General features: G+C 37.8%; 1 protein-coding gene across 1 annotated transcript; it reads right to left on the bottom strand.

Annotated features, from left to right (window-relative positions):
• Positions 1-10390: 10390 nt before the first annotated feature.
• LOC145942154 (uncharacterized) lies at positions 10391-11068 on the bottom strand. Its single transcript, XM_083048628.1, has 2 exons — positions 11042-11068; positions 10391-10939 (listed from the first exon to the last, which is right to left on the bottom strand). Exons 1-2 carry the CDS (start codon positions 11066-11068, stop codon positions 10391-10393), a joined length of 576 nt encoding a protein of 191 aa, XP_082904754.1.
• Between the last annotated feature and the right edge of the window lie 11197 nt (positions 11069-22265).

The raw sequence follows: 22265 nt of genomic DNA, 5'->3' as shown, positions 1-22265 counted from the left end.
GTTTGAGACCAAACGTTACAATCGCAGAAATTAAAAATAAATATAGTGCTCTTCGCTCAAATTTTCTTGTTGAACATCGCAAACATGAAAGTTCAAAGAAAAGTGGTGCTGGTACTAATAAGGTACTATAATAATTGTATAATTTTATTTAAATATTATTAGGTGTGCGTGCGTGCGTGCGTGCGCGTGTGCATGCGCGTATTTCGTCGGTGGTATAATAAAACATTTTATAAATATTTTTTAGATTTATCGTCCAAACATTTGGTATTATGATTTAATGACATTTATTTTGGAACACTGGCTTTCAAAAACATCGATCTGTGATAGTATTAATATTGATTTGGATAAGCAACAAAATGATCATGAGCATGGATTATCGACAGAAGGAAAAAAATTACAAAATTATTCGGTATAGGAACCTTAACAGTTATTTTAAATTAATCATACTAATTTATTTATTTTAATTTAATCATACTAATTATACATTTCATTTTCATGGATAATTATTTACTTGTAGAAGAAACAATATCTAGCCATGATTCTATTGTTTTTGACGAAGATGTTCAAAATTATTCTGTCCCATCAACCAGTTTTGGGAATACAGTAATACAGAAAAAAATAGAAAGGGGCAAAAAAAAGAAAAGTAGTGATAAAGATGATATATTATTAGAATCAGCAACTTCAGCATTACATGAAATATCTACAATGTTAGAAGAACAAAAAAATCGGAAGAAAGATACGGCTAAGGAAAATATTACATATATTCTTTTTTAATTTCTTGGTTCAAAATTAAGAAAGATAAAAGACATTACAATATATGAAAATACTGAAGGTAAAATTTTAAACGTTGTAAACAAAGCATTACATTTAGATAAATCCACAAAATAAGACGTTAAAAGTTACATTACACATTTATTAACACAAAATAAATTATTTTTTGTTTTACATATTATGTTTTGACATTGCATCGTTTTGCCAACTTATCATTCCTTCTTTACAAAAATAGTCTTTATATTCTTTTCGTATTTGTAATGCAGCAAGAGAAACTCTGTTAGCACCTTGTCGTTGTACTATATTAGGCAAACGATTCATGTTATCTAATATATTCTTATAAATAGAATTCTGTCTCGAATTCTGCCGCGAATTATAGATCGTGTAAAGTGGGCTTAAGGGTGATATTTAATATCTCGAAAATGATATGTAGCAAAAATATGGGACCTGCGTTAAAATTAATAATTAAGATTACTAATTGTAATATTAAAAGTATACCTACAGCAAAAATACGTATAATGTTGTTAGTGTAATTTTGCATTACAGTAAAAATATAACTAATCGTCACATAAACATAGTGCCTAAATGTTCTGAATGGATATCAATAAATGATTTAAAAGTAGTGAAATCCAATTGGTCTCAAAATGCAAAAAAATGCATACATATTTTTTGCAAAAATAATATAATTTCCCTTATATATTTTATTTAATATTTTTATACTTTTTCTTCAGATCATATGCATTGATTATATTACTTCACTCTTGTGTTATATTTTTCAATTAATAAATTTTTTATGTAACAATAAATAAAAATGTTTTAAATATTTTTTACAAAAAACAATGAAATCACAACAAAATGTTCACAGAAGAAAAAACACGCCAAGTATATGTATATAAAAATTCGACATTGTATGCAAATGCCTTTGTAAAATTTTTCTAAGTTTGAAAATAAAATTTAAAAATATATTTAGGAATATGCAACTTAAAAATAAAAGAATCAAAGCTACTCAGCCAAGTAAAAATGGTGTATTAATTTTGCAGATTATTATCTGATCTGATATAAAATTTATTGAAAAATCACCTTTGTATTTTTAAAGTCATCTGCATAGTCAAAACAATTTAGACATTGAAAGAATTAAAGCAACGAGAACTTCGCGTGCCCGGAACCGGGACATAAGATTGTTTAAAAATTAATCTATAAAATTGATTTATAGAGTAATAAGTAAGATTTCTGTTTTATGTGTTTAAAAATATTCTATATTGAATAATGTAATTATGCTATTTTTTTTCTTATATTTTTATATTTCAAAGTTTATTTGATAGGTTTTTAATATATTCTTAAAATAAATTTTAGAATTTTAATTAATTTGTTAATATTTTACGTTTTATTCTATATTATATTATGCTAAAAACAACGTATTTTTGATTAATTTTATATACATATATTTATTTCATCTATATACAGATAATTGAAGATGATTTTATTTGTTACATAAATTTACTAATAAATTAATACATTACTAACTGCATATATAGTTTATTGCAAGGGGTGTCTCACTCACCAAAAATTTGTACATGTATTGCGAATTATCGGGAATTCCAAGTAATTCCATGTAATGCGCCGTGTAATTATAAGTAATGCGACGGAATTACGTGTAATACTAAACAATATAAAGTAATTCCATGTAATACTATGCAATATAAGATAATATAAAGTAATTCCATGTAATGCTAAAGTAATTCCATGTAATGCTAAAGTAATTCCATGTAATTCTAATGTAATTCGATATGTTTGTTTATAATTTTTTGTTTTACAAATACAGTAAGTAATATATAGAGTATCTTGCAGTTTTTTCCAATTAAATATATTCCTCTTTATTTACTAAAATAAACACTATTTAGAAGTTTTGCAAAATGTCAGAATATTATAGGATATGTAATAACATTTTATAAAATTTTATGTATCGTTTCTGATTTCATCGAAAATAATATCAACTCTTTTCAAATAAAATACAATATATTCAAATGTTAGTACTAAAACTTTAATTTAGTAAAGAAAAATGCAATTAAAATGGAGAAAGATATTAAGAGAAATAAATTTATAAGATATTATTATTAATTATGTCGTATATATAATTAATCGATATACATACATATTATGCAAAAAATTCAAAATTAATATTTTTTATCATACAAATATTTTTTTAGTTGAAACACCCAAATTAAGATATCCCTATATGTATAATACTTAATATATAACAAGACGTTTCCGATTATAAATAAAAATAAATTTAAAAACATTATTTTAAACTGACTAAAAAATTCAAAAATTTTTAAAAAGTCAACTAAAAACATTTTTAATAAAAATTTATTTATATGTTTATATTAAATTTTTATTTCTTTTATACGAATTTAAACACAAAATACAAACTTTTAATACTGATCTGATCAATTATTAATGATTTTATAAATTATAATATTTTGTTATACATATATTTGTGTACAAGAGTTGTGTTTACATATATATATTTTAGTTAGGTAGCATGTTATATAGGTAGGTCTATATATTAGTTAGCTTATATATTATACATTTTTATTACATAGTTAGTCATTACAGAGTTAGTCATTATATATTTTCTTTAGTTCTTTGTATTTCTTTTAATTAATTTTTTTATATAGTCTTCTGTCTCTTCCTCGCGTGATGGAAAAAGAGACGAATAAAACAAGCGAGAACGCGTACATGTGCACTACTACCGAAGCACTGAGTGCATATGTACGCAGTATATACAAGAATAAACTTTGATTTTACACACACACAAACACATACAAAACTTATTTTATTAAATTTAAAAAATTATTTTTCTGCGATTATTACCCCTATTTATCTGAAATATTAATAAATAATCATAAATTTGACTCTCAAAAAAATTGTAAATCAATGCGAAGTAATACGTAATGCGAAGTAATGCGAAGTAATGCGTAAGTAATTCCAGAAAAAATGTACATGTATTGCCACAGTGAGACACCCCTTGGTTTATTGCATGTCAGATTTTAAAGTGTATTTTATAACTTATTCAAAGTAAAGTTTTAATGAATTTTATTCAGCCTTGTGTAACTTACTAAAAACTAATCAAATCCGTCCCTAAGGTCCAGGCAGTATTGTGTGTCACGATGGAGACAGTCCGCGACTTGTGCGCAGGCCCGGTTCGGATGAACATAGCCCAGTCTCCGTGGAGCCATGTGGCCGAGGAGTACAGACTCACATTCCCAGCCTGGGAGTCTCACTGGGAGAACGTGGTACGTCTCATGGGCAGGTACGTGTCCTCTGTGGACATGGTCATCGCCCGTGCTCTTATGGGCAATCTACCACACCACATAGTGAACCATCTCTGCGAACTGGACTCGCGGCAGTCGGAATCGGCATCCTATGTATTGGCTCATTTGTACTTGGCATCCTATGGCAGACTGAGGACACCAGAATCATATACGCTAACATCTGCACTCGGGACATCACAGATGATCCGAGTGTGGGGATTGGCAGCTCAGGTAAGATTGCAATCCAGCAGGAAGTGGAAGGCTCGGCCCACCAAGGAGCACTCCCTCCTTGGCCTTGGTGTACCAGGCCCTTTCACTGGCCTGCCAAGCATATTATAACAAAGCTCAAGTTCTGCAGGCAATGATTCGTGCTATATATTCACACTTGTCCCACCATTACAGGTTTGAACCCCGAAATCTACCGGACGCTGATGGTAGAATCACCGCTGATGTACCTGAACAGAATCCTTACTGGATTAGAACTCGTAATACTATGCTTCATGATCTACACCAGGTAGGGCTTCGGACTGAATATCTTGGGAAGGAGCTAGACAACATAGCGAACGACATCTATACGCTTGGTGAGGCAAGGGTCTTGGCTGGAGTGGCACACGACCCTGAGCTCATACACCCCACCTTCGAGGAGATCGGTTTTGAGATACCAATGACAGGCGAAGTGACCGATGAACCTGAACTAGAGGCGGATGGTATGCCTGAGCAAGCCATGGATAGCAGGATCGTAGCTGCAACGGTGGCTTTTTTCGAGTCGGGTATAACACTAGCCCGGTTAGTCTACTCTGGCGAGGAAGAATATGAGATGGACTATGAACCCACAGAGGAGGAAATTAATGAGTTCTTATCAGCCTTGCAGGAGGACGAGGAGGACCCAACGAGAACCCAGCCCGCGGACGAAGCATAGGTGTCTAGGCGAATTTAGGGAACATCTGCAGGAGCAGGTGTAATGAGATGTAACCCCCGCAGCGCAAAGAAGGAAAATTTTAAATCCAAGTAATTTTTGGAAACTTTTTTTTAAATAATCATGGATCATAGATCAATAAATCATATTAGGATATTTTATATTAAACTTTTAAAAAGATAGAAAATTTCTTTTGTTTTAAAATAAGTGTTATATTAGGAACTATTAAAATATTTCTCGCTGCTTCAGCGTCAGAATCGTCTTTCGACATGCAATATAGCATCTGTTGTACTCACCTGAAACAAAAATTGTAATATTTTACTTTTTTATAAGATTACATTATGAATAAACTATACTATATACAAAAAATGTATAAAGGAAATAATGGAATCCTTAAAGAAACGTTGCAATTTTGACGAAAAATTTTCATTTTAATTATGCAAAAAAATAATTAAATTTAATATCACTAATTAATAATTAAAGTATTCTATAGCGCGATTTAAACTTAATGCGACAGCCAGAAAATTTGCACTGCGCGGCACGCGCACCAACGAATCATGTTCGTACGCGGTTTCTCGATAACAACGTCGCGTTCAAATCGCGAAGCTCGAAAAGTTGTCGGCCGAATGCAATCACTATCGTAAGCAAAACCGGCAAATAAACAATTTTATCATCTGACTTTCTAGAAGATCTCTTATCATTGTTTCCAAAATCTCTTATCTTTGCTTCCAAAACGATGATCTTATTTCGAAAAATCTTCTAAAAAGTTGAAGATAAAACGAATCGTCGTCTGCCTCAGTTCACAGTCATATGTACAACAACGCGATTCGCACAGGCATATACAAATTATTTTTTTCCGGAGTTCAGAGTTTTTGTCTATAAAAATTTACAAATGAAGCTAATATATAAAAAAGAAAGAACAAAAAATTTTTCAGAAGCAGAAAAAATGCAACTAATTCTTATCGAATTAGTTGCAGTAAAGACGTAAAATTTTAGAAAATAAAATAGTATGAAAGGAAAAGAAGATTGTTGGGGAGACTTGCAAATAAATTTTATGTCCCAAGGAAATTGTACGGACTGTACAGTCTCTAAAAACATGCTGAGAAATATAAAGAAAAGAAACGATTTGTTGAGGATAAACAGGCAATTTATAAAACAGATTGATATCTTTATCTTATTCTTTTCTTTTAATATTTTTAACTACTGATATATGTATAAATAATGTTATGCATTTTTGCAAGCGGTGGTCAATGTAGTAAGGCTATGATCCAATAGCTGAACAAGTACGGGAAATAATAAGACCGGCAGTAGAAGGCTTATCGAATGCTTTTAATAGTGACAACATTGCAGGATTTGAAAATATGCATAAAGCATTAATCATATTTTATTTTTGTAATGTTTAGATCAGAAAACATTTTTCATAAATTAGTAATTTTAATATTTATATAACTAAGTTATTTCTCTTATACACATTTTTATTGTGATGTTATTTTATTCATATTACAGATAATTTTGACAAAAATGCGAAATTCATAAAATAGACGTAACAGAAATGTGTTATAGAAAGAGACACAGGTGAACGAAAGGAGATGAAGGTAATAAGGAAGGAAACGTAGGCAATTGGAAAAACGATGATAAATTTGATAAGGCGGAAGATATATTAGTATTAAACGTATGTCTATAATAATAAAATTAATATTATTCATAATAATGTGTAAAAATTGGATGATTATTGTAATTATATTTGATTGTCATTTTGTAGTTTATCCAAAACGACAAATCAAGCAGAAAAAATTGGAATTCACAAAAAATTACGAACACAAATTAGCACACCTACTCATTGTCAGAGCATCAATAAATAAAGAAAAGTCTGCAGCATCTGTGATTAAATTTTATAACTTCTGGCTCGTATCAAAAGCGAGTCGGTCAAAATTATTTGATTTGCATTAGTCAACCCACTGTTTCAAAAATTCTTCGTAATGTTGTCAATGGGTTGAATATATTGATGGAATAGTGGATCAAGTTTCCTATTAAGAAAGATGAAATTCAACGGGTTAAAGAAATATAAGGTTTATAAATTTATTCTTCTAAAATAACTAGTTACCTTAAATTAATATATAAAAATTGTTTTTAATTTTACAGTTACTGGAGACATACTCAATTCCCTGGCTTTATCCGAGCTATCGATGGAATTCACATAGCAATTGTTCCACCAAATGCAGAGGAGAAGCATTTATATGTCAACCGCGAATTATATCATTTATTGAATTTACTTTTTGTACGTATAATTTGATTAAAGTAGTGATACAAGACCGGTTCTAATCCGGGTCCTCTGAGAGGGGTGAGGGGCGCGGGAGGTTCTCCGTGGCGAGGGGTATGACGTCACGCGGGGCGGGGGTATCTCGATGGTGCGGGGACTGACGTCACGCGGGTGGAGGGGATGTTTCGACAAAGGAGGGGGAGTTTTCTGAGTGCAATATTTGTAGATGATATCTTTACGACTTTTTTATGAGGGATCTTAGACATTTTCTCAAAAGGTATAGAACAAACGCCGATGATCGACAATTTTGTACCCTCGTTAGTATAATTTTATTACGGAAGCGCCGATGTCCGGCTGCTCGAACTTGTCAACGAAGCGTTCTAGAATCCATTAAAATTGTTTTTTTTTCATTTTATGAACAAAATGTCCATTAAATGTCCATAAAATCATTAGGATATTATGAAAAGAAATGAAGATTTTAGGGCCGACGCTGCGACGAACATGTCAAAACATTATTTATAGGTGCAAATGTAATAGCGTTGACGTTCGGCAGCTTTGTACCCTCGCGGAAAATCGGTCGTAAACGAAAGCGAAACATCTTCCTTAATATTTTTAAGGAAGAATTGCGATAATTTTGAGAGGAATGGGGGTTGAAACTTATGGAGAGTGGGTCTCCGCGTCAAAAAGTCTTCAGCATTCATATAGTAAAGAGCTAAGTGTCCTGTGCGAATTGCAAGTGTTAAAAAAATGAATATTGAAGAAGATGTAATTGTCATCGAAAATGGAGAAGAGGCCTTTGAGAATAATGAGGCCATTGAGGAAGATGAAGACATGTATATAGATGTCGAAGAAGTGGACAATGAAGAAGTTATGAACATAGAAGAAGAATCATCCGATGATGACGATGAAATACGTGTTTTACAAGACTCAGATTATGATAGTGAGTGTAGTGCGAACCTTACTGAACAAAAACAAGTGCGGGTTCTAAAACGAGCTGATATCCACGATATTGACGAACACAAAAAATGTGTTGCATTTCTTTTTATTATGAAGTTAATAACGACAAATTTTGCACAGCATGTTTTTTGCGAGTCAATGACTTATTTTCACGTGCTCGTGCTGTGCGGAAACACGATACTGAAAGATACATTTTACATTTGGGAGATAGTTGCTGCGAATGTCGATTATCAGTGTCTCAAATAGTATCGTGCAGTCTGTGCCCTATTTGCAAACAATAAACTGTTTAAGAGTTAAAACACTTAAAGTGCTGTGAAAAAGGCGAGTGATGTGAAGATGCTAACTCAGGACGAATACATTGCATCGCGGGAAAAAGATGTGTTGGAGAAAGCCGATTTCTTCGAAAAAGAAAATTTTGCAGTGCATCCAAATGAACGTAAAATGAGTTATAGTAAATATGAGTTGGAGTGCGATGGATGTATCGATTTGCTGAAAGGACAATACCCACAACCAGGGAGATTTTTTTGGAAATTTTATGAAATAAAAATAAATTCAAAATTATTGATCGGAGATTTGCAGTCACGGACAGCGAATCGCGCGACTTGAAGAAATAAGAAGATCGCTACGCAGACGTTATTTAAGCGTAGATACCAATGTTCCAGCACTATCGACAAGCACTCCAGTAAATTCAATCGTGCAGGCAATACACGGGCGCGAAATAGGTTTCAAAAAACATCACACGAAAAACCTGTATGATTGCATCTTTACGCATAATTTGTATCATTCTCCACTCGACTTTTTTGAATGGCGAGTTCATAATTTCTATGTAACAGAACTCAATCCTGGTTGTATTGCAAACGAGTTTGATTGGAACTGGTAAGTGTTTTTTACAATAAATTTTAAATTTTTAAAAATTTCTAATAAATTTTTATGTTGCAGAAGGAGCTCCCTCCGCCCCACCGCCTCACAGCCACCTTACCATCGCTGGCGCCCGACCACCCCACCGCCGCCCGGCGACCTTGCCGCCTCACGATCTATCCGCCGCCATCGCCCATCGCGACCCCCCAACGCCTCACAGCCGCCACTTCGCAGCAGTCGACGCATTTTTCTTACATATATTTTATTTTCATTCATATTTTCTATTATATTTTAAATTCTATACTCTTTAAATTTTTATATTTTTATATTTTAAATTCTATACTCTTTAAATTTTTATATTCTTATATTTTAAATTCTATACTCTTTAAATTTTAATATTCTTATATTATTCCTTTTATATTATATTTAATATCAATTATTTTATATATTATTTTTATTTATTATTTTTATATATTCAATTTTTTTTCTTATATTCAGACACACATGTATTACACGCATATATGATTAAAAATTATTAATATTAAAAGAAAAAAAAATATATTTATTCTAGAATAAGACGTCCTTCTCCCTCATCGCGACATTATTTAAATTATTAAAAAATTATTATTAAAATATTAATAGAAAAAATTATCTCTTGCGAACACCTCACGCTCTCCTAAGCGCTACCTCTCTCGCAGTCCCTAACCTCGCGCTATCTCTCTTTCATATACCTTGCCGCAATATCTCTCCCCTTCATGTTTGCCTCACGCCCTCTCTTTCTCTCGCGTGCGCCTCTCGCTACCTCTATCTCTCGCGTTCCCCTCTCTCTCTCACTCTCTCTCTCTCTCTCTCTCTCTCTCTCTCTCTCTCTCTCTCTCTCTCTCTCTCTCTCTCTCTCTCTCTCTCTCTCTCTCTCTCTCTCTCTCTCTCTCTCTCTCTCTCTCTCTCTCTCTCTCTCTCTCTCTCTCTCTCTCTCTCTCTCTCTCTCTCTCTCTCTCTCTCTCTCTCTCTCTCTCTCTCTCTCTCTCTCTCTCTCTCTCTCTCTCTCTCTCTCTCTCTCTCTCTCTCTCTCTCTTCTCTCACGCTCTCTCTCTCTCTTCTCTCACGCTACCTCTCTCATAGACTCTAGCCTCGCGGTCCCATTCCCCGCATGACGTCATCTCCCGCAAGGACCATGCAACGAGCTATGTATGAGAGCTGGGACTGCTTACGGGTGGGAGAAAGGTGGAGAATGGAAATACATGCAAAGAAATTACATCATAATTTAGACTTAAAAACTCTTTATTCTTCTTTTAAATATTTTTTTCTTACATATTATGGACTAAAAACTAAAGCTGCCAGCTCGCAATCGATGAGTTGATGTTTATTGAAGGCGTCGCTAGCGCGTATTACATTTGATACTTCTTTAGAATTCGTTACATTGGACGCGATATTTGAAAATTGCGTAAACTTGATATCGATTGTATCGGTAATTTTAACCAATCGATCAAAAGTTACATCGATGCATGGATCGAGACCGAACATACGGTGTAACGTCGATTCGATCATCATCATGCGTACATTTGAAGATTCGAGACTTATTAACTTGGCGTCGTTAATCTTATGAAATCTCACTGTTAGTGGTCCAACGCTAATAAAACTGTCGACATCTTTAGAGTCGCTCCGAAGGAAATTTTGAATATTGTGACGTTGCTCGTAGAGTGCCTTCCACGCTTCGAGAGATAGTATCAGTTCCTTTCCTCGATGATCTCCTATAGCGATTTCCACGTAAATCGGTGGATCCACTTTGATACCAATTTCGAGGAATTTAAATTCCGTAGCTCTCAATGCGTATCGTCTGCCTAGTATACGAAATGCACGACACTCCAACAAAATAATGTAAAAATGAAATTAGTTTGAAAAATAATACAATTTGTAAAAAAAAATATAAAGATAGAAAGAAGTTAAACAAAACTTACTCGTCACATTTATTTTCAAATGATGGAGTGTCATTACGACTCAGTACGTAATTATTCACACGTCTGCCGGAGCCACTGCTTCTTTCAGCGTAGTACATATTTCCAGATTTTAAAAGTGAACCACCCGCACGAACGGTTAACGCAACATTGATCGTATAAAATTAAGAATATACGTGACACTTATTTTTCAAAGTAGTGGGGTAAATGTGGTGGGAGATTATAGAATACAATTGGCGCTCTGAAATTTAGGAGAAGGGAGAGATGGTGCTCGGATAAAAAGAATTCTTAAACGACTCGCGAGGGAAGGAATGAGGAGGGGGAATAAGAAATAAAACATATTAATGTTTAAATATTTTATTTTTCCAAATCTTGCAATTCTTTCTGGCGTTGCGACCACCAGTATAAAATATTTTGAATACATTTTGTAATGCGCAATTCTTAATATGTTTTCCATCGCATAGTGTTTTTAACATCTACATTATTTAGAGACTCGATATCGTCGTAATCAACATCCAAGGTCTCAATAATGAAACCGTTTCCCGCATCATTCAATATATCGGCTAACCATTCTCGCTTTTCAAGTCCTTTTACATATACGAGAAAAGATTCTTCTTTTTCTTCTTCATGTGGTCCACCAACGATAGCTGTTGTAATCAAACGCTGAGCCATGCTATATGGAACGTTTCCATCTTTCCATTGTAATCCATGATGATTTTGAGTCAACCATGAGGCTTGGTGTCTCTCCGATTTTATGAGCACACCCCATGGTACAGGACATGCGAAGAAATAATGTGATAAAATAAATCCTCTTCTCAGGATTGCCGCTTCCTTTACAATGAATTGTTTATTGAGGATAAACCCCTGTAGATCCACAAACGTTGGTACGGACATGACGAGATCTCTCTCTTCGATGCATCAGTTAAAAAGAAGAATGACAACCATCTCATAACACTTTGATTTATATTCTGCTATGTTTCCCCCTCTCTCTAAATTGTTGGTGCGTTTAGGTGATTTTGCGCACAACGTTGGTCAACGGGTTGTACTGGATTACGCGATCGTGTATGATGAGACAGTACGCAGTGGTATTCATCGGTACATTCTCCTTACACTCGAATTCCAAACTCACATCCACGGTTGCGCTCTTGACCGATTCGTTTTGTCGAGAACAATCGATGATCACGAACGGACCGTTACGTAGAAACATTGAGACGGTGAGACTCGGCTCGAGATACTCGTATCCATAATAGTTCTTGCAGAAACGCGCATATGTATCGTACAGAATCGACCATCTGTTTTTATAGAAATCCAGATTCATATCGTCGTACGGATAACATTCCGAGTTCAGATAGAGTTTCACATTGGTCATTTTGCAATCGTCGAATCGACTCATATCCTCAGACATGATGTTTTTCCGACCTGTCTGCAGAGCGAAGATAACATATCGAGGCTTCTCCAGCTGAGTCGCTGTCTTAATGGCCCATGAATGCTTGGTTGTACGTTGCAATAGCGGATACTCATACAGATCCCACGAGCGAAAACCCATGCTGAGATAATGCCGCTTTCCAGAGCGCGCAGCATCGACAGCCTCTTAATCTCGCTCAACAACACATGTGGCATTCGCCATTGTATCTTGAATATGTTGATCACAGGCTCCAGCGTCGAATCTCCAACCAGACAATTGTTGTCGTTGCGCGATCGTATTAAGATTAACTCATGACGAGCGTTAATCACCACTCGTCTGTAATCCTCGCAAAATCCCAATAACATGTAGAGCGGTACGCAAAAATTGAAGTTTCCATTTGCAGTAGTCGGATCAGTCCAGCCGGCGTTTCTCATAATCACGCTTCTATCGGATGATATCGTTACATAGTTTTTGAGCATACTTGTTATTCCCGTTTCTGTTGCGTTTCTGTTGCGATCAATCTCTACGCCATCGAGTTCGTATCGAATATCATCAAACATGAATGCGACACAATTATTTCCCAGTATCACAGCAGATCCTTCGGCTGGTTTATTTATCTTTAGTTCTCCCACGATGTATAGGAAACTTTCATACGGCAACGTATACAGATCCTGTTGTTGTATGGGTATTCTTATCTCATCACTGTGTCCGAATGTTGTGTTAGCGTACGGATTGTACGCGTGAGTCTCGATCTTGACGATGCGATCGTCGAAGATTGGCTCGTCTCCGATGTTGAGGATGTCGGTCATTGTTCAGATGTTTCGCACCGCGAATCCCAAAGATTGTAAAAACGCAACGTTTGATGCGTTCAGTTTCTTTTTCTTAGTGTAACCGGATGATTGGATATTAGCGAATGTCGACGTTGTTGTTGTCGCTGGCTCCGTAAAGATTGTGTTATCTCTCGTGTCTTTCGATCCGTTCAACACGAGCATCTCATACGCCGCACACGTACGTTATCGCTGTCGTCGTCGTACGTGCAATCTAATGGTGATATCTTCTCCTCGAAAATCGAGCAATCGTCTGTCCTGGTCGACAACGCGTAACGTTAAATCCGTAATGCTCCGCACGATGATCGGCAGGTAAATGATGTGCGCCGGTGTTTCCGATATCTTATATCCTTGTGGTACCCTCGGTGAAAATTCATGTATTGTATGAACGAGTTTGCCGTTGCTGTATGCGCCCGCGATCACATTACATTCTACGCGGATAATGTTCACGTTGATAATATTAATCGGCATGTCCGACTGGTACAATTTTCGCGGCTGTAGTATACGGTTCGAGAATCCCAGCAGCGATCCAATGTTGTTAGGCTTGTTAAAATTCATTCTGTAGGCGCATTTGATCTCGCTCCTCATCGTATTGTAATTAGCGCGAAGCACTATCGGATATTCTTCATCTTCAAAGTCACCATTGTCAATGTGTTTTTTATCATCGTCACGAACAGCGTGTCGCGGACGTTTTCGTAAAATTGCATGTTTCAAAAACTTATGTATCGCTTGCAGCTCGTACGATCCCTCGGGAATCGTAATTTCCGCGTCATCTTTGCCAAAGTAAAATTTATTATTCGAGGAATTCACGTTCGATATTGTGTGATAAGTCTCAAAATCCGCTAGACCTAGCTCGTATACATCGTCGCTCAAATCTACAGCGGGAAAGTTTACCGCGAGAACACTACTCTTCCCGGTCAGTGTGAATGTCATAGACATGTTGACAAAACTGTTAAACAAATACTGAGTTAAATAGCGCAAGGTCAGTCTTTAAATTCGCGTGCATCGACCGCTCGGAGAAACTGTAAGCACAATTGTCCACAGATGCTTTGATTGTAAGTTTGAACAGGTGTGTAATTGTATTGTATCTTTGTCACATTTAAATATCGCACCAATTCATTCGGTGGTCGAAGATTGTCGAAACTGTCAAAATATATAGCGCGATCCTCCCTCTTTGCATACGCTACCCAATGAGTGCCCGATCCTTTAGCGTTATCCAAATTTACGATGCCGCTCTCGTTTCGATATATACCACCGATCGGTAATAAATCACGCATGAAAAGACCTCTAAAATATGGAATGTGCATACGTTTTGCCAGTTGTAGCAATTGTATGATGGTAGTTACACCCTGCGGCATTTTTAGCGTCTCTTTGACGTTTTTTTTTCTTTTTCTCGTTGAAACTCATCGTCCGGGTTTGTATGGAGCGAGATACAATCCGTGACCTTCCATGGCGCGATTGTGACGTAGCATCTCTTGCAACTGACGTTGTGCAGCTTTTCCGTCGTTCACCATCTTTGCTACACCAGCCGCTCCACCGACCAGAGATCCGAGCGCGCCCAACATTGGTAGAATCGGCAATACACCCCCACGTTTCGGTACCGGAAGTATTCGTTTCTTCGCCATCTTTTTCTTCGTCTTCGTCTTTGTCGTCTTCAGGCCCATACCGAACTTCGTCTTAGCTTTCATCGCTGCCCAGACAGCTGTGGCGGTGGCTCTCTCACCGAGAGTCGAATCTCTCGCAACGATGCGAGTTTGCGTTTCCTTGGCAAGTATCCTATCTGCCGCGTGTCTCTCGATGAGATCGTTGCTTCGAGAGTTCGCTATATCGTGTTCACGGCACGCCGCGTCCAATGGGTTGATACCTCGATCGCCTCTAGCTAATCGCTTTTGTAGTCGCGTGCTCGGACCGCAAAACTGATAGCCGGGGATTTGGAATTCGATCGGAAGTGCGTGTATCGCGTGATTTAATAGGCCTCTACCTATTTTCGTTGACATTCGCTGCAATCTTTTATCATCGGCGCTGGACCGTCAATGTGCGTTCGCTGCCACGGTCGATTGTAATGTTCGAAACAGCGGCGATAGATTTGAACCTCCAAATCCGCCTTTACATGTTCCGGAAGTTTGTCCCACACGCAGTGGACGTAATTGACGCACATTCGCAATAAAACTGTTTTCGACACAAATTGTAGCTGTTCGGCGCTCAAATTACAAATATCGTAGGACTTGATAGCAAGACAAACATTTTTTCGTTACTGAGCAATTCGCGGTTCCGCGCAGCTATTAATAGGCAGACGTTCGATCCAGTCAGGAGTGTGAAAATGAATTTCGTGCGACAACCTTCGCGATACGCGTGACGAATTACGACGCCAGATTACGATCGATGGGGGACAACGCGGAGATGCGTAGACACGGTACGATACTGCCGACTACTATACGCGCGATCGTTTGCGGCCCCTCGAATTGCGGTAAAACTAACGTGTTGATTAGTTTGATAGAAAGCCCGCACGGCGTCCGCTTTGAAAACATGTACGTGTACTCAAAGTCGCTGCAACAGCCAAAATATCGGTATCTGGAGAATTTGTTGACGTCGATCGATGAAATCGGCTATTTTACATTCTCCAATAACAGTGACGTCATTCCACCGAGCGAAGCATGTCCAAACTCGATTTTCGTTTTCGATGACGTGGCGTGCGACAAACAAAATACGATAAGAGAGTACTTTTCAATGGGACGCCACTCGAACGTCGACTGCTTCTATCTCTGTCAAACATATGCAAGAATACCGAAACATCTTATACGCGACAACGCAAACCTGCTAATCTTGTTTAAACAGGATGGTACCAACTTGAAACGTGTACAACGATCACGTCAATACCGACATGTCATACGAGGATTTCAGTGAATTGTCGTACTTGTTGGCAGCAAAAGTATGGATTCCAAGTAATAGACTAGGATAGCTCGCTTACGAACGGTCGATACAGAAACGGATTTAACGTGTCCGCGATACCGCAAAACAATTAGTCGTTGCCGATGTTCTGTCGAGAGGAGTGAACCACGAGCGTTCGATACTCTACCGACATGGCTGAGAGCGATAATATTCGCGAGCGTGAAAAGATAGCGAAGGAGATTGCGAAAACGAGTGAATCAATCCGCAAGAAACATCGCGCTTTGAAGACCGGTAAGATCGATGACGATATCGCGGTCAAGACTCATTTTAGGCCTATTATTGAGCCGCTACAAAAGATTGTCGACAACTCGATCGCGGTGAAAAACGAGCCGGAAAGTACCGCAAAGATTAAAATCTTACCCATCAAGCGGTACAAGGAGGAGGAGGAGGAGGAGGAAGAGGAGGAGAATGCGACACCGAAAAAAAGGAAACGATTAAACGTGGATCGCTCATCGACACCTCGTACATCGGATGCTTTACTGGATGAACTGATGATAACCTCTACACCGTTCGCGACAACGAGAATCGTATAACCTATGATACCCGAAACACTCGCAAACGAAGATGTTTTCGAAACCACAGGCAACCTTCTCGAAACATCGTTTGTTCGAAACACATTACAAACGCTGGAAGGTCAAGAAATGTTGCGAATGCACTTGGGACCACTGGGACAAAAATACATGGGCGCTCTCCTCGGTGGTGACGAAAAAAAAGAGATTGATTACGTGTACGGGGTCCGTTTCGACAAGGATGAAATGCTGCTCGGTAACAAACGATTCGACATGGATAAATATGACTCTATAATTATAGACAAAGTGAGGTACATTGGTACACCAGGATTATACGAGTTGATCTTCAAGAGAATTCCCGATGACGTCATTTACACGAAGGACGATATGCAAAAATACAAGAGCATATTATTGGTGACGAATGTGCATAAACGCAATTATAATGCGCAAGGCCAATTACGGAGCAACAAGGGATACAAGTACAAACAAATAATTGCACCATTGATATCGATTGAAAAGAAAAAATCTGGAAAGGGAGTATTCATGCCTCACGCGATGACGCTAACCGACAATAAGATCGATTACATACACTGGGACGACCCCAACGAGCTAGTGGATCGGGTACGATTGCTCGATGCTTCGCGCCGAGCTGGCCACAATGCTCACGACAACGAGATCCTGTCGATCATCGAGGAACTTCGCGAAGCGGGCATTATTATAAATTAAACGGTGTCTCGACAAAACTAATCAGTTGATCGGCGTCACTCGCATCGGGGAAAAAAAATGCCTATCAACAAATTTGGATTATTCGAAATGATGCAACCGGCACAAGTGGTTCTTGGGATAGATTGGTGAAAAGTTATGTGCGCGAAAACGCTCTGTGTCGCGTCGTTACAGACTATGACGCAAGGTCGCGGAAGATTCGTCGTGTAGCGCAACCTGAGGCTGACACCGATGCCGTCAACAAACTGTATGTGGAATCCTGCGTTAAAAGATTGATGAATCAACAGAAAGAATCAGATGAGAAGCTGACATCGTTCGAAAAGGACGTGCGAGCATTACAGTCTGCGATAAACGAACTTCAACGCACGGCTAACGCTAACTCAGAAACGACTATCAACTTGAATGAGCAGCAGTGAACGGGTTAGGAGCGGCTATCGAACGGTTATCGAACATCTACGAAGGGTTATCGAACGGCTACGAACAATTATCGAACAGCTACGAAGGATTATCGAATTACTATCTAACTACAATGAGTGGCAGTGGTAGTGAACGGCCTAGCAACAGCTTCGAACGAGGCTACCAACAACTCAAGCAGAGCTGTGAATGAGGCTATGAACGGCCTAGCAACAGCGAACGAGGCTACCAACAACTCAAGCAGGGCTGCGAACGAGGTTATGAACAAGTCATTAACGGCTACATGCAAGGCTACAAACAACTCAGGAACGGCTGCGAACGGGTCAGGAAAGGCTACGAACGGATTAGAAACGACTGTGAACAAGGCAGCGAACGAATCAAGAACGATTTTCGAATGGGTCAAGAACGGAAGTAAACAACGCAAGAACGGCTCAAGAACGGTTACGAACGGGTCAAGAATGGCTACGAACGGGTCAAGAACGGCTACGAACGGGTCAAGAACGGTTGAAGAACGGCTCAAGAACGGCTACGAACGGCTCAAGAACGGCTCAAGAACGACTACGAACGGGTCAAGAACGGCTCAGAAACGGCTACGAACGGCTCATGAACGACAAACGAAAATGAATCATAAAACGAGTGATAAACGGCGATCGAGAAAAATCGACGAAGCGAAGAAACAACATAGTTTGGAGAGATGGCAGTTGGTGAACGAACTGCACGCGCCGGCGAGAAAAAATTTTCCCCGAAAACACGTCAAAGTGCGGGGATACGATGATCTGTGGCAAGCCGACATCGTCGAGATGCGTCCGTATTCTCGTTTCAACAAAGGTTATCACTACATACTCACCGTCATCGATGTGTTGAACAAGTACGCGTGGGCCATACCACTCAAGAGTAAAGGTGGAAGCGAGACGGCTGACGCTATCACCGAGACAATTCGAGATAGCAAGAGATGCCCGAGAAACATGCAAACCGATAACGGGAAGGAATTTTACAATACCTATGTGCAACGGCTTATACGGAAACATAACATCTATCACTATTCTACATATTCGGTATTGAAGGCATCGGTCGTTGAGCGATTCAATCGCACGCTGAAGAACGACATGTGGAAGATGTTTACGCTGAACGGAACTTACAAGTGGATCGACGCGTTGTCGAAACTCGTATCGGATTACAACGCGCGCAAGCATCGAACGATCGGCATGCGACCCGTCGACGTCACCCCCGCGATTGCTGATAAATTTTAAAAACGGTATATAGTAACATAAAGATTGCCGCTCCGGCAAAGTTCAAAGTAGGTGACCCGGTACGCGTTAGCAAGTACAAGAAACTTTTCGAGAAGGGTTACACACCAAATTGGACAACCGAAGTGTTTAAAATTGTTAAAGTGCAGTGTACTAATCCCGTAAACTATCTACTCGAGGACTATCATAAAACATCTATCGCTGGAGCGTTTTACGAGCACGAGTTGCATCGCGCGAATTATCCGGACGTGTATCTTGTGGAGAAAGTACTGCGCAGGAGGGGTGACGAGGTTTACGTGAAATGGCTGGGATTTGACAATTCGCATAACTCTTGGATACATAAGGATAATACAATTAAATTCATACAAACTGTATTTATTAATTACTCAAAAATTAAAAACTATATAATGTGTACAACATATAAAAGTATTTGAAATATAAACAATATATAAGATCTTTATTAATACATCCTTTCCAATAATCATTACAATATATGAAATACATATACATATGTTACATAACATTATATCGCACATACATTATATTACATTATATTTTATAAGGGTATCTGGTAATGTCCCCATGGTAATGTGTCGGTCGAATCAGGTATGATATACCGCTTGTCATCGTACGGACTTAGAGCAATTTTCGTCTCGCGAATGGTGTATACTTCATGCAATTTCGATCTTATACATGACTGACTACGTGTCATTTCAATCTCTTCATTCAAACACCGCGTGTAATCATCAAACGTTATCGTACTCGCGACAACGTTACTTTTGACACCTGTAACCTTTTTTGTATCTTTCTTACCATCTACTCGTAATGCATACATTTTTGCTCTAAGTCCTACAAATTCAATCATTATCGTACCGTTATTTTCATCTTTCATTAGACCTGGTACCTTTTTATTCACAAGCGGTATACCGTACGCGTTGTCAATTGGATAATCGCTCGTATCGAATCTAGCGATATCGCATTTCATGTTTTCATACACGTCTTCGCATTTAATATGGTATATTAAACTATCTGTATCGGTGTACATTACCCGGCATCTGTCACGATAGAGCGGTGATATGTACTCATGATGAAATTCATACAAACACGTTTTAAAGATGTCGAGTATGCACGTGCCGACATAGATTGGTTTATAAAATTTCACCTCAAGTTTACGTAATTCTACAGCAATTAAATTTTCCGAAAAGACGCTTCTACTATGAAAATTTGGTTTTGCTATCATTGCCTCTGCTCCGTATCGTCCGTCCCACTTTGTCAATAATTTTACATCGAGTCGATTACGCACATTTTCCATCGTTTTGCCAAATACTGCATTATTCATCAATTTATATAAATTTTTTTCAAAATTATTTTTCGCTTGAGTTCTAAATTGTGTGTTAAGTTCAATGTAACCGCGAAGCCATGTGGATTGAGTGAATTGTAATACGCGATGTATCTTTACGATATGAAGACCGTGACGCGTGCACTGCTGCAGGTTGTAGTAGTGTATCACATAACGCTTCTTATCGTAAAGCGTTGCGAGTAACTTATCTTCCCGCTAACCAGGTGGTTTATCGCGTGTTGGGCAAAACGGTAGGTCAGTGTGCATGTCGTGAAGATGTAGCGAATATTCTAAATCTACTTCGAGGATATAGCCTATAGGCGAATCGAGCGTGATAGATGATATGTCAAAATTAGATATGTCATCGACCCATCGAAAATCGGCGTAAGGCAACGGTTGACACATTACCCATCCATACAAATTATTTACATCTAAATACATTAAATATGATGATGGTTTCGACGGATCATACGATTGCATGTACTTGTTATTAGCATGGGCGTATCTATTGGAACATTGACTTAAACCACCGCGTATACCCCGTTCGATAAACATGACCATATCAATGTCTGTAAGCAATTCGAATGTTATATTTGTATGTTTTAACATGGCATCCCATGTATACCCGGGAAAAGTATAATAATACGCAGGGTCAAGCCCATAACTTTTAATACAACTATCGCGGAAATTTTCAAAAATATCTGCTAATAACATGACATCAATTTTTAAATATAGATCACTATATTCGCCTAGCGTTCGAAGGGAGAATCGGTTCCAAACGTTCTCGGCGTGCGCGTAATCGCTCTCGGATATTGTGCCACCGGTCAAAGAACTGTAAAATGATTCGCGCGGCGGTAAACATGTATCTTGCAATTTGTCGATACAATCTATATATTCGTATGGAGACACCCTTCCGTGTTAATAGATTGAAATTTTCTGTCGGTAAATTTTGAAATTCCGATTGTAAAATTTTTAGTTTCTCTTTATTCAGAAAAGATGCTAATTTATCAAGACTTGTTGCCAGAAATTTATATGAATCGATAAAACGTAATTTTATATGATTTTTCGAATTGTCTTGTGTCAATTTAACAGTTTTTGTAAATGAAATATATTTTTCTTTCGTTATCGGAAGTAATTCGATTTCCCCTTCGAACGCTGTAGCTATATCCTCGATAATGAAATGCACGTCGTAACCGGATAAATTGTGAAAAACTATTGGAATACAAAAAGATTCTTTATAATTTAGATTGCAATTTGAGTGCGCGGGACCTCTGTATCGTCCAGTCAGATGACAATGATCGCGTACGCGTGTATCGTCTTGTACAAATGGTTTTTCGCATATATGACAATGCGTTGCGCTGTGAAATTTTTTCCACTCGTCCGATGTTAAATTTACCATGGGAACATTTGTCGTTAAAATAGTCTTTATACGTAACGCTAAATTTTTAAGTTCTTCGGTGAACTATGAAACGCAATCGACGCTACGGCGAGAATTATACGTGGATAACGAGTTGTTGTACGAACAATGTATATAATAAGCGATGCTGAATACCTTGTGATGTTGATAATTTGTCGCTTCTTCAGTCTTTGCCAAAACACATTCCAAGTCGGCGTACACTACAAACGGAAGTCGCTCCTTTCTGTTGTAGTTGTCGAAGCCGAGCCACTTGTCTTTATCGCTTGGTAACCGGATAGCGCAGTCGTTTATCTTTCCGCAGTCTACTGTATGTGACTGCAACTTGTCCTCCGATCCGAAATAGTGCAAGCATCTATGAAAGAAAAAAATTAAAATTTTACTAACGATTATTTTAATATATAATT

The sequence above is a fragment of the Prenolepis imparis genome, unplaced genomic scaffold (genome assembly GCF_030444845.1).
Source record: "Prenolepis imparis isolate NDT839.2.m4 unplaced genomic scaffold, iyPreImpa1.0 SCAF_10, whole genome shotgun sequence".
Lineage (NCBI taxonomy): Eukaryota > Metazoa > Arthropoda > Insecta > Hymenoptera > Formicidae > Prenolepis > Prenolepis imparis.
The sequence above is the reverse complement of the archived record's forward strand: the minus strand, read 5'-3'. Positions and strand labels throughout refer to the sequence as shown.

Coding starts and splice junctions, on each gene's coding strand:
- LOC145942154 (XM_083048628.1), bottom strand. CDS start 11,068: ATGACACTCCATCATTTGAAAATAAAT. Junction 10,940..11,041: donor TCCATCATTTGAAAATAAAT/GTGACGAGTAAG, acceptor ATTTTGTTGGAG/TGTCGTGCATTTCGTATACT.